At 41.4% G+C, this 14,248-nt stretch overlaps 1 protein-coding gene across 1 annotated transcript in view; it reads left to right on the top strand.

The window, feature by feature from the left end:
* CMTR1 (cap methyltransferase 1) overlaps positions 1-14,248 on the top strand; it is a 650,563-nt gene that overhangs the window by 570,300 nt on the left and 66,015 nt on the right. Inside the window, exon 22 of the mRNA XM_078647373.1 lies at positions 7,237-7,349. Coding sequence (XP_078503499.1) covers positions 7,237-7,349 — 113 coding nt within the window. The remainder of the gene's footprint in view (positions 1-7,236; positions 7,350-14,248) is intronic.

The raw sequence follows: 14,248 nt of genomic DNA, 5'->3' as shown, positions 1-14,248 counted from the left end.
GGTTGGGCGGAAGGCGGTGCAGCCAGCGGAGGCGACCCTGACAAGGAGAATGCCCCGAGTGAAGCCTTTTACTCAGTTTCAGAAGGAGCAGAGTGGTCAGAGGATGGGGAGGAACACAGTTTAAGTCTGGACTCAGACAGTGACCCCGAGCTGGATCAACTGGCAGTTGATCAGCCAGCAACTGTGCTAAAATCCTCAGTGGCAGCTAGAGGGCAAGCACATATACAACGGCAACTGAGCTGGGACCATTCAGCTGTCCTACCACTACAGGGTAGCCCGCGGGAGGATCACGCTCAAATGTCCCTTTTGGATACAATACACCAAGAAATATTAGCCCATAGAGAGGAGACGCGCCAAGATAACCGCAAATCGCAGGCTGCTATGAGGAAAATGCAGGGCGTGGTGCGGAAACTCTCTAAGGTTTGCGTTAATACAGGGGACAGGGTCTCAAATTTGGAGGAGCGGGTGGTGTCTACGGAAGCTGAGGTAGCTGAAGCTGTATCTAAGGTCGTTGCCCAATGCTCCCAGGTGCTGGACATTCAATGGAAGCTTGAGGAGATGGAAAATAGGCTCTGAAGAAACAACCTGAGGGTCTTGGGAAACCCAGAGGGGGTAGAGGGCTCTAACATTAGGGCGTATATTATCAAGCTCTTTCAACAAGCTTTTCCAGAACTGTCCAGTTGGGATTGGTCAAATGAGCTGCAGGGAGTGCATCGTACACCTTTTAAAGTACGAAGGAATGCCAAAGAAGGGGATAAACCCAGGGCAGTTTTGATCTTCCTTGTAAACTTTATTTTGCGACAGGCAATCGCAGAACGGGCCAGACCAGACGCCAGGAGAAGCAGTGACGGGGTATCTTTCTTCGTCCACCCGGACTTCTGCCATGCGACCGTGGAGAGGCATTGGCGCCTCAGGGGCATGAGCAAGCCCTTTCAGGACAGAAAACTCCAAGCCTTTCTGATAAATCCAGCGCAGTTAAAAATTATTAATGATGGGAAAACGTTGTTTTTTCTCCTCAGAAATTAAGGCCATAGAGTACCTTGATAGTTTGAGTAATTATCCCAATTCAATTGTATAAAACTGTTGTATGAAATGAACCATAGTCGGGACACGGTCTCTGGGTGTTTAGTTTGGTTAGATGTTCTGTTGTTTGGGCTCCACGTTGTTGGTAGCAAGTGGGTTTTTGGTTAACATTGTCCTCACCGCAAACTCACTGCACGTTCATCACATGCATAGACTAGGTCTGTGCGCCTCACAGAGTAGGGGGGTACTGGAGGGGTTGGGTCGTAGCGGGTGGCGTGGGGGTGTCAGGCGGGGGGGGGAGGAGAGGGGGTGGTGTTGGGCTTGGTTGGGTTAAACAAGAAAATGGGATGACATGGTGCAATGTTGTTATTGTTGGTCAATCCGGACCAAAGATGTGCTTATCAAAAGTCAGGGGAAAGAAGGCTCAGGATATTACTGTAGGTCAAGGTAACTGCCAGGATGTCAAATGTTAGAATATGTACACTGAATGTGGGAGGATTAAACGATTGGAAGAAACGTCAAAGATTGGCGTTTTTCGTGAAATTTAATAAGATTTATGTTTTATGTCTTCAAGAGACCGACCTTCCATGGGCAAAGAGGAACCTCTTGTTCCTTAATGGTTTTGAGTTGGTCGCTTGTTCGTCACAATCCTCGACTATTAGGGGTGTTGCAATTTTTGTCAGGAGGTCTCTGGGAGTGGTTAAAAAGGTTAAGGTAGATAGCTGCGGCAGATGGGTTATCGCTGAAATGGAAATGGGGTATGCTATCTGTGTATTCTATGGACCCAACGAAGATGACCTGGAAATGTATGACTTTTTGGAAGTTGAATTAGTTAGCTGCCCCACACCCTTAATAGTGTGCGGAGATTGAAACATCTCAGCTGAATGGACCGATAAGGTAAATTATGCAGGGTGGAAACCGAGAGTCTTCAGGGCAATAAAAGCCCTTATGGGGCCACTTCGATTAATGGATGTATATGGGTCTAAGGAGCCCCAGAACCCTGGTTTCACTTACTTCTCTAACCCCTTTCAGAAGCATACTAAATTGGACTATTTTTTAATCTCCGCGTCAGAAATTAATAAAGTTGGAATATCTAAATTACCGAGGATGATCTCGGACCATAATCCGTTGGTAATCACTTATGAAAGGGCTTTGGTTGAAAGGCAAAGGGCATCCTGGTCATTTGTAAGGAGATTACTGGAGGATAAAAGATTTGTAGCTCATATTACAAAGTGGACTGGAGAGTTTTTTGCTGCAAATAGATGAAGCACATCCCACAATATTATCTGGGAGACTTTTAAAGTATCTTTTAAGGGGGGAATCAATTAGTTGAAAAAAGAAGATAGGAAGGTGGTAGAGCAGCTATCGGAGAAGTTAACTGCTGCGGAAGAAGAACACATTAAGGTAATTGCCCTTGGAAGGGATGGTAGTGAGAGTCATTCGACGCTTCAGGCCATTAAGGCAGAATTGCAGAAAATAGTTACCCAGAAGGCAATTGGTGAGTATCAAGCTACTAGAGCTAAACGATATGAAACCGGAGAACACGCAGGTAGAGCCCTAGCACTTCGCATAAGGCAGGAAAAATCTAAAAATACAATTACAAAGATAGTCGAGAGTGGTAAGGTGCACACAGAGGCCAAGGAGATTTTACAGGTTTTTAGAAACATTTACCAGAGATTGTATGAAGAGGAAGTATGTGATGGAGGCCAGGGGGAAGACAGTTGGGATACAGGCCCATGCTTGGACGATTTAGCAAGAGGGGAATTGGACAAGGATATCACTGAGATGGAGGTCAAATCTGCATTACAGGAGCTAGCCTCGGGGAAGGCAGCCGGACCCGATGGTCTACCTTTGGAGGTGTATAAACGTATTGAATCAAAAATTATTATGCTTCTTGTGGATCTCTTCAACGGGATACTCTGCTCAGGGCTGATCCCCCGATTCATGGAAAGAATCAAATATTATAGTTTTTCACAAAAAGGGGAAGCCAAGCGATAACCCAGGGTCATATCGACCAATCTCTCTGATAAATACAGATACCAAGCTGTATTCAAAGATTTGGGCTATAAGATTGGGCAGGATCATTGGCGGTCTCGTCTCCCCTTGGCAGCATGGGTTCGTTCCAGGGCGTGGTACAACAGATCATACTAGTAGGGCTATAGCTCTCTTCGACGCCCATGCTGCCACGGGAGGGGGGATGGCCATGATCCTGCTTGACGCAGAGAAGGCCTTCGATCGTGTGGTCTGGAGCTTTCTTTGGGGTATTCTGGCAGGGAGAGGTTTCGGGGACAAAACTACAGAGCGCTCAAGGCAATGTACTCGAATCCCGTTGCGAGAGTGACGGTTATGGGTGAGAAGTCAGAATTATTTGCTCTAAAGAGAGGAACCCGCCAAGGATGCCCGTGTTCCCCGATCCTGTTCTCCCTTATATATACCCTTTTGTTCAGGTAATACTAAGCTGTCCCAGGATTAGGCCAGTGGTTTTAAATGGTTACGAAAATAAAATCCTGGCCTATGCGGATGACCTTGCAGTCCTTACGATCGACCCTCAGCAGGCAATGTCGGCATTGTCTGAACTCGCCAAGCGTTTTGGTGGGCGATCTGGTTACTTACTCAATGAATCTAAGACGCAGATAATATGCACCAATAATATAGTTAAATCAGATTTTAGATTTGTGGAAGCAGCTACTTATTTAGGAGTTAAAATTAATGCTTCTATTGATAAAATAGTAGAAGAAAATTATATCCCACTTATCAGAACTATGGAGGCTGACTTGAGAAGAATAGATGTGCTACACCTTTCTCTGATAGGGAGGGTAAACATGGTTAAAATGTCAATGTTTCCTAAGGTGTTGTACCTCTTTCGGGCCACACCCTTATTCCTGGAGGAGAAAATAATTAAAAATCTGGAATCTGTGTTTATTAGATTTATTTGGCAATTTGGGAAGGTCAGGCGTTCCACTAATATGATGTCTCTTCCAAGGGAAAATGGAGGACTGGCCTTACCCAATTTAAGATTATATCATTGGACCTGCCTTTTGGCACAAATGTCGGTGATCTTTCAGTTAGTCAAGTCCAGGCGAAGTAAGCAGTGAACCCCAGATGCCAACATCTATCTTTGAATTATTGTTAGGAAGAAAAGCTTTGGGTTTAATGCTGTGCGAAGTTGACCGGAGATTTTACAAGAAGGCCAGATTCAAGATCTTGGATGGGGCCTGGCGGGTTTGGAAAGCTAGTGTAAAGGCCTTCAATATACCCAAAGTTAATTATTACCTACACATATGTAACTCTAGCCTCTTCTCTCAGATGGGGTGGATAGTACTTTGAAGGTTTGGAGGGGGTGGGCATCAAGACATTTCGGGATATTATGGAGGGAGAAGGGGTAGCAAGTTATGATGTCTTGCAAAGTAGGTTTGGAATTCCAGCTAATCACTGGTTTGTGTATGGCCAAATTATACGGTCCCTGAAGGCATTAAGACCTAAACCACCGCCTCCGGGAAATTTCCCTCTGTTAGATGTCTTGACCAGGGGCTGCAAGAAGATTAAGGTAATATATAATATCTTTCTGGGGGGAATTCAAGATGATTTGAATAAGATAGAAGCAGCCTGGGCTAGGAAATTGGGAAATCCTGATGTGGATGTTGACCTGGCCCTGCTCTTGAACAAAAAGATCTTCCGGGCCTCAAACTTGCGGGCCCAGCATTATAAAACGGTGTTCAACCTGTATCATACGCCGGCTAAATTATTCGCCTGGGGGGTCAGGGAAGATGATAGTTGTCTCAGATGTGGGGCTGGGCAAGCAGATCTACTGCATATGTTCTTTAACTGCGGCCACCTGATCCCAGTCAGGGAGGAGATGGAGAAATTATGGGCGGGGCTGCTAGGGCATAAGATCGTCCTATCCCCTACCCTGATGATACTGGGCACAGATTCAAGCTTGAAGCTGGGAAAGGAAGAGGAAGCCCCAGTCTTCATTTCAGTGGCTGTGCTTAGGATTTTAATTTCTGTATCGTGGAAAGATACTGTGGCCCCGTCATTCCAAATGTGGCTCTCCAGATTGCTTGGAATACACAAATATTGAGTCCTGCCTCTATGAACAAAAAGGTGTGAAAACTCGGGAGTTTGGTAGAAGGATTTGGGCCCCGATTACAAAATGGAGGGAGGCCAAGATGTAAATATCTGCTTTTTATTGCTGCTTTTACTTACTATCTGCTTTTTATATCGGCTTTTATCCGCTATTTTAGCTTACAATGGGGCTTTTATCTTCTGATATCTTGAATTGGATTAATACGATTTGAATCCTCCCTAATTCTAATTCTAATTCTATTTATGTAATTCTTTTTATGTCTTCTTTAACTGGTTGTATGTATTCATTCTGCCCGATCCCCCAGTTTTGTAACAATGTCCGGATTAAATGAATTTAATATTTCTCTGTAATGTACTGTAAAATCCCAATTTAAAAAAAAGGAAGTTGGGGTGGGATTCTGTGACAGCAGCTTTGACAGCTCTGACCCTTCTGACTAGGAACATCTGGAACATTAGTTGAAATAACATGTGCGTTGCTCCCCTCAGACCCACAATTGGGGTACACCAAATGTTCATCTGCTTTCTAAGGTTGGGCTCATTTCTGGATGCCTTGAGTGCCAAGCAGAAGGTCAAGGAGGTTGCTCAGGTTGCTTCTTTGGGAGTCTGGAAGAAGCAATACTTTGATAACCCTATCTCCAGGTCTCAAGACAACATAAAGTGGGGGCCCTCTCAGTGGAGAGGGAGTGTGCCTTTCCTAGACCACTTCTACCCCCAGTTGATATTTCCCAAAATTCTGGCAGGCTTTTAGTAGTGCCAGAACCAGTTCCGCCCTCACAGTGGCAAAGAAATTGATCCCATTGTTTTCACTTGAGGAAAAATAATGGATGATTCCGGTCTGTCCTGGAGGACGTAAGATCATTGCTGTGGCTTGGGTGGTGGACACTGTCTAATAAAGTGATGTACTATGGATCTGCATGGTGATAATACTATTCATCTGTCCTTTAGGAACACACAAAGTACCTTTGTTTCTAGGTAACCAAGACTACCTTCTCTGCCATTTGACCTGAATGTGTTCTTTTGAATGTCAACAAATATCTTGCCAGTTTTCTGTGACACCCAACATCCATTGCCACTTTCCCCTGAACGATTGCCTGGTCTGTGCTTTAAGTGAGCTAGCTAATTGAAGTCTTGCTCAGGAGTTAGTTTTCTTTTTTAACTTCAGACCTTTCCAGAATCCTCCTTCACCTTTTGAATGAAGATGTAGTTTAGGGTTGTTCTGCAGATAAATTGAAGTTGTTATAAAAACATGAACACCATCACAGCCCTGCCTGGCAATGGAACTGTAGGAGTGGAAGCACCCCCAAAAAAAAGGCATTTTAGTGCTGATTTCCAATATTTCTGAGGTCTAAAATTAGAGAACAGAAAGCCTCAATTGATGTCTCTACAACTCTTTTCCCCACTAGTGAAAACTAATTTTAGAAGCCCTCAACACCCTCTGTGAGGCAGAGGGTGCTGTTGAAAATTTGTAGCCTCCAAGATTAAATGTACTATCAAGATACCTTCCCTGTAGGCCGTGTGCTCACCGCCTGTGCTCTGACTCCTCATATTCTGACAGTTCAACAGAGAACTTATAAGATCACTGTTCTGCTGCCTTTCTAGTGGCTCCATCTCACCCAGCCATGTCTTGTTTTTGGACATCCTGAAGCTTTTTTTAAAGGAACACCCAGAGTAATTACTCGTGATTCCAATTAATTCAAAGAATTCTACCATTACGTTTGTGTTGTGTAAGTGATCTTGACGTTTTCTGCTTGTTGATTTTTGTCGGCTTAAAGAAATGTATTCAATGTGATTTCTAGTTCTTTTCTATTCCATTTAAATGAAACAGAAAACCACATTTAAGAAGAGCACATATATTTTGCTCTTGGCTGTTACTCTAGTCTTCCTACTTTGCAAGTGGACACACTTTCTTTAGACCCTTTAGTGGTATTATATGACTAATGATCTTGGTTAGAACTTTGAAATTAGTATCAAAGAGGGAGGACTGTCTCTTTCCGATTTTTCATATTCATGCCGTATTTATCTTGGGGGGGTGGGGGGAGCATTTAATATTTTGGCATTGGTAAATACTGATTATTGTTCCACAGACATTAAAAGCCTCATTTTCAACTTGATCTCTTCTATCCTTAGGTTAGAGATGAAACTAACTAAGAGCTCCGGAGGAATGCCACGACTTTCATACACTGGTCGAGATGACCGACACTTTGTGCCGGCTGGACTCTACATAATTAAAACTGTGAATGGTAAGAGAGCCATCTGCTTATTCATTTACTTTGGTACTATTTTTGAAGACGATGGATGTGCAAATAAATGTTTATCTGTAGCCAAAGCATTTACATTGTTCGTTCGCTTTTTTACTGAATTCTAAAGAAAGTCAGGATGCCATGCGTTGTTGCTTTGCATTTTTGAAAGCATGCAACTTGTACGTAGTCCTTGGTGAACTTTTAGATGTATGCAAGCAATTTGTCATGAGGAGTGAGGATCGTGGAATCATATGTTGTAAGGATTTACGAAGGAGAGAATGCTATTAATAAAAATGGACTTCTGTGTTATAGAACACATGAGTGTGTAATAACATTATTCTCCAGCTACATGGTACTGGACTCTATAAAGTTAAAGTGTCTATTTGTATGACTGTTCTACAGCCTCAAAAGTGTGTGTCCCTGTGTGTGTCTGTGTGTGTGTCCTTGTCCTTTTACTTAAGCAGCCAGAATCCTTTTGGATAAGTAGTACTGATATATTATGTGAATATTGCTCAGACAGTTGACTCCACCGGTAGCACAATGTTAGATAATGCTCTATCCAGGATGTTCTGCCACACAAGGAACCCAAGCGAGCACACAACTGCAGTACATCACTTGGAGCACTGTAATGAGCAAATCAGCATGCTCCATACACAGGTTTCCAGCATCAACAATTCAAATTGCTCTGATTCACTCAAACTCTAAAAATAAATAACTAAAAACTCCCCATCCACACAGTGGCCTGCACCAAAAATATACATGTCTCCCCTCCCACACGGTACATTAACCAGTCACCAAAACTACACATCCACAGGGGACATTATAGGACAAAACCTACTTTAAGCATGTATCAAGGATCCCCTGTAATTCCTAGGACCGGGTAAAGCAACAATGAAAAATATAGTTCCTAGGTAATATGCAATCACATTAGAGCGGATACAAATACAAAAATGAGTTAAAACATGATTTATATATATCAAAGAATTGATTTTTAATTATAAAAAAATGTGGTAATTTTAAAAACACAGAAATCCAAATAATGACCATAATTGATCCTTATTACAATTCATTAAGAAATTGTATCTTGTTATGAAGACAATCAGTGGCAAGGTTATAAGGTCATAATATATCAATTCTTTAATATATATAAATCATTTTTTTAACTCATTTTTGTATTTGTATCTGCTCTAATGTGATTGCATATTACCTAGGAACTATATTTTTCATTGTTGCAAAACCTACTTTAATCCTTTCCTCTCTCTGAAAACTCACTCCTGTACCACAGATGCACACCATGGTACCGTGCATCCTAGTTCAAGTGTGTAACACAGCCCCACCCTCCAGCATCATAGGTTATTGACATAAGTTCACGTAAATTAGAAGCATCTTTATTTTCTGTACAAAAGGTCTAGGCCCCACAGACAACATACCTCTTAAACATTGTGAGTCTACATCCTACAACCCAGTCCTAGCAGGTTATACCCTTTGGTAGCCTCTTGTGCTGCCCAAAAGTCATGCGGGATATGGTATTGCTAGATCATAATGATAAAGATTTTGAAACCCCCTCCTATGAAACTGCACATTCATAAGCTGTTAGTAATTCATACCTTACTTTCCAAAATTATCTTCACAGTGTGTTTTGCCACAATGTGTGTGGAAAATATCAGTCGAGCTGCAGCATCAATATACTTTAGGTATAAAAATAAATACTGACATGGTAGAGATTTGCTAGAAAAAGGCAAAACTTTTTGGAAGATGTATGGAACCACGATTTTGGTATCAAGGCTTGATGTCTAGCTTACTCTTTTTTGACTCCTAGTTAAGAGGTTAGCAAATACTCTGTGTCTTTCAGTGTTACCTGTGTTGCTGGTAGTGGAAGGTGCAGTGCTCTTTAGGCACCCCCGCCCCATGTCATTCTTGATCACGCCCAGAGGCGTGGGGAGTTGCAGTTTTACAGGCAACAGGAGCACCCGCCTTGCTAACCTTGCTCCAGGTCATTTTCCATATGCTGAGCTTGATTGCAGGAGAGTGATGCACTGCAACATGGCTTGCTCTCACCTCATTAGAAGAAAGGATCTGTGCTGCAGGCAAAACTCCAGGAAAATTCTCTGTCCCTGCAAGGCTGCAGGCAAGCAGTGTGTATGGCTGTGAGGCTGCAGTTAGGAGTGAGTTAGAGTGGCATTGAGCTCCAGCTTTAAATTTTACCTCATGAACCTATTCTAGATTTACATGCTGTGCACTATTCCGCTGTCTAGTAGTTGAGTCCAGAAATGTATGTCTACATTAAAGGTTTTACTGCGGGTATACATGTAGGCCGAGCCAGAATAGCTCATTATGAAGCCGACCCTAAGCACACATTGCCACAATACATGGCTTTCATATTAGATTCTTCCTCTCCAGAAGTTGATTCAGAGGTCTACTAAGGAAAAAATCATAATTCATAATTGATGACATTTAACCTTTTGAATAAATTGAAGGGGAGACTGAGGACCAAGCCAACACAGAAAGAAACAGCCTTTTTGCTGTGTGCCTTGACTTGCCAAGTAAAAAATAGAACATCAGGAGAAGGATACTTTAAAAGTCCTCAATGCCATTTAGTGCTACGAGCACAGTGTTTACATTTGCCTGACACCAAATATATATTCTCAAAATACGTTTACCGGTGAACATGTACTGTCTTCCAATAGACCATATATAGGAAAATTGCTTGTTAATTGTTTAATCTAAAGACAATAATTCATAGAGATATAATTATTTTGTCTTATTAGGCTAAAAAATGTATAGGGAAACATTCTGAAAATAAAGACTTACGGTTTTTAGTGGAAACAATTAAAGGACTGTGTGAGCCAAGAGAAAAGGTGTGCAAGTCATAAGAACAAATATTAAAGTCTAGTATTTTGTTGACAGGTGTAGTCATATAAAGACAAACCCTTTATGCCAAAATTAACACTAGTGGAGATTTTCAAGAAATACCCTACCCCTGTGTCCAAAATAAAGAGCAACAGAAGGGGGAAGAGCTGAGCGGCATAGATTCAACTTCTGTAGACGACAGTGTAAGAAAGTGACAATAAGAGGCTATTAACCTTGAAGGGGCAATATGAAACCCCAAAGACCATTGATTTTAAAAAGCCATTATTCAGAAACAGAAACATACACTCCAATTGGAGATTAACACTCCAGTGTAAATAAATATTTTCAAAGAAGCTTTAGATAGAGAAGATATTGAGATATTAAATAGGCCTAGTTTAGACCTCTACCTTCTGAGGAACATCAGGAGGGAAAGAATTTACAGGATACCTTACATGATATACCATATGAAGATGATATCACACATTAAAATATACAGCATGAGAAGATATTAAAAAAATGTAGAAATCGATCTACCGCAAGAGTTTAAACTGTCCCCATCTCGACCATCTTTACTAGATTATATTCCTGCAGGTCATGAGCTAAACAAAGGAGCCAGAAAAACACAGTGCAGTAAAAGTAGAATATGAGAGTTCTTGTTTCTCTCTAGAAACCTTGTTCTGTGCAGCCAACAGTTTTTCAGCAAAATTGACGTGTTCACAAAACTAGCTTTTTCATTGACTTTCACCCAAGAATTAAGAAAAAATTTAATCCGTCAGCACAGGATGATCAACACATCAAAGCACTTGTGAAACCAAACTCCATACAAAGGGCTCCACTAGATAAAGGCATTAGATAACTGGTGGCTGGACAGGAGTAAAGTATGTTCTAATGCCATATTAAATTGTCCCTATCAACAATGAAAGTATATGGAAGACTCACTGAAAGATTTTCCAGACAATTATCTGGAAAGAAAAAAGGCTATAGTTGAAGAGGGAGATACCATTGCTAATATTTGTCTGAAATCTGAATTCGATTCTGTCAGCACCACTAATATACAGTAAACTGGGGCAGTCTGAGACTTACCTGGTTCGCACTTCAGGTTTTAGCTGCCTGAAATGTACCTCTGGACGTGAATGTCCTGTCCAACCAGTAAAGGCAGAAATCTATTCTTTTTAGGGAAAAACCCCGAGCAGTGCGAAAATATCTTCCCTTGCAACCCGAGGTGATTTTTTTCCTTTTTTTGATAGCTATGGCTTTTGCGTGCCATATGTGCTGATGTTGCTCTGAGCTTGTGAAAGCAGCCGTCGCCTGTAGCCGCCTGTTGCTTTCAGTGTGATCGGTGTGCATAGGTGTATCTCAGCCCTGCAAGCATACTTCACAATGGATGCACACCACCATTGAAAAGGGGAGATTCGCCCCTTTCCAACTGTAGCTCTCCCAGGTAGATTTGTGCTTGGGATTCGCAAGCAGGGATCCACCCAGCAGTGCCTCACCCGCCCCCAGGCATGGCCAATTGCTCCACCGCTCACAAAGAGCCCCAACAGTCTTTTTGCCCCTCTCAGTGGTAGATTAGAGGTTTTAGAGCAGAAAGCTAACGAGATACCAGGGACATGTTTAAAAAATATATATCTATACTAATATAATAAAGAGAGAGCCCAAACCTTTGAGGCGGGTAATCTCAGGAACCATAGCACCAATCACAATACCCGATACAGCGTTAGAAAGGGCAGTTGCAGCAGAAGGACATAGGCTTTGCAGACGCCCACCATATACACTTAAAAGGTTAAAAGAACCGTGCTGGCAAAGTAGTCCCTTGTGGGCGTGTCTGCGTTGTGCTGTGGGCGTGTGCTGGGGGCGTGACAAACGCTGGAGGCGTGTGGTACGTTCCGCCCTTCATGCCATGTCTCATATCGTGTGCTGTAGGCGTGTGCTGGGGGCGTGGGCGTGTGCGGGGCGCGGGATTTTCGGGGAAAAAAAGCGAGCGTTGTGCCCAATGTTTCATTGTTTTTTCTTATGTAAAAATGAACGTGTTTCTAATGGTGCATTAGAAACATCCTTATGGGCACACCTTGTTCCCCTCAGTGTAAAAAGAAGGTTCCTGACATCATATTGATGTTATATACTTTTCATGTCTTATTCACATGCAAATTGTTCAATTTTCTTTTCAATTCTTTTTCAGAATCACTTTGTAATCCATCAATTCATTTTTTAAATTACCCATTATTTTTCAATCCAATGCATTTTGGGCATTTACATACTGCCCTTCATCAGGAAATAATATTATAAAGCAAAAATAGACAAAAGAAAAAATCACAAACATTGTACGATCTAAATGCTGAAACATTTTTCATGTCAATTTCTTTTTCTTGGTGCTATATACTGGTCACCTTATTTACCCTTATGTTCCGTAAAAAAAATTCATTGTTTGGCCATCAAGCCCACTTACATGCCGGTTCTGCCGTGTAACAAATCGCTCAGTAATCAGAAACTATCCAAAAATAAAAGCAACGAACAAGGTATTAGCAGTAATGCTCTAACGTGTATGTCTTTGGTGTTCTTCTGCATATCTATTTGGTACCGCTATTCTAAAACCAAACACTGACCTGGTGTAGTCTCCCTGCTCCGAAAGCCTTAACCAGTTTGTTCCGAACTTTCGTCCGCGATGGTATGGGGGGCATCTTAATTCTATCTTTAATGTTGCTCATTGGTTGGAGTTGCGATCACGTGATGTAGAAATGGACGAGCCACTAGCTTTACTGTGTTGTTTAGAGAGTGTTACCCTTATGTTCAAAATGTTTATGTTTAATGCAGTGTGATTACACGTTAAAGTTTACAATGTAGGTCATAAATTAACCTCCTATTCTAAAAATAAAAACTAAGGATATAGCAAAAAATAAAAACGGAGGATGTGGCAGCCTTGAGGTACGAACCCTGCAGGGTCAAAAGTTGAATTTGAAAGGCGTTTAGGGGATGAAGCTAGCGTGGATACGCATAAACTGTCAACTTTTAAACTGTTTCACCTGTATGCGTAGATCGTACAGTGTACAAATAATAATGTTAAGAAACAATAAAATATTGCAGTATCAAGCAAGAATTACATTTTCGCAACAAGGTCACTCAATAATTTCATAAATAGCATGATAATTCAATGCGATCATTAAGCCCATTGGGCTTATGTGTACACAATTTTTTAATCCAAAAGTTTTCTATTTGAAGAAGATGTTTAGTATTGTCTCTCCCTTCCTTCTTATTTACAGTTTCAAGGATGATGAACTTTAACTGTGATATGTTATGCTGTGCTTCTAGAAAATGTACTGCGTCGGTTGATTTCATATTTTTTGTCCGTATGTTTGATTTATGTTCAATCAATCTGGTTTTGATACGTCTCTCTGTCTTTCCGATATACAGTTTTCCGCATGGACACTTCAAAGCATATATGACGTTAGCTGTGTCACATGTTGCGTTTGTTTTTAGTTTAATTTCATGTCCTTTCATAGGGTGATTTATCTTGTTTCCCTTGATGACATTATTGCAATTTCCGCAATTTAAGCAAGGTTTTGTTCCTTTGTATACCATCTCCTTAATGGGTTTGTTTTTTAACATTTCTCCTATGTTACTGGCTCTGGTGTAGGCAAATAATGGTGTTTTTTCGAATATTCCATTGAAATCTACTTCAAGGTTTAAAACAGACCAGTGTTTAATGATAGTTTTCTTGAATCGTTCACTCGGTGTTGAGAATTTCGAAACAACGACTATTCTGGTTTCTTCCACTCTTTTCCTTGGTTTCAACAGATCTGCCCTTTCTATTGAGTTGACTCGTTTCTTGGATTCCTCAATGATATGTTCAGGGTATCCTCTCTTTGAGAATCTCATTGCCATTTCATCCATTCTAAGTTGAAGTTTAGCTTTGTCTGAGGTGATTCTTTTAACTCTTGCCATTTGGGAAAAGGGTAGATGCCTTTTAAGACTTTGATTGTGAAAGCTTTGATAATGGAGCATGTTGTTCCTATCTGTATCTTTCTTGAATATATCAGTTTCAAAACCGTCAT

The sequence above is a fragment of the Lissotriton helveticus genome, chromosome 6 (assembly GCF_964261635.1).
Source record: "Lissotriton helveticus chromosome 6, aLisHel1.1, whole genome shotgun sequence".
Classification (NCBI taxonomy): Eukaryota; Metazoa; Chordata; class Amphibia; order Caudata; family Salamandridae; genus Lissotriton; species Lissotriton helveticus.
This window is presented reverse-complemented; position numbering and strand designations above follow the sequence as displayed.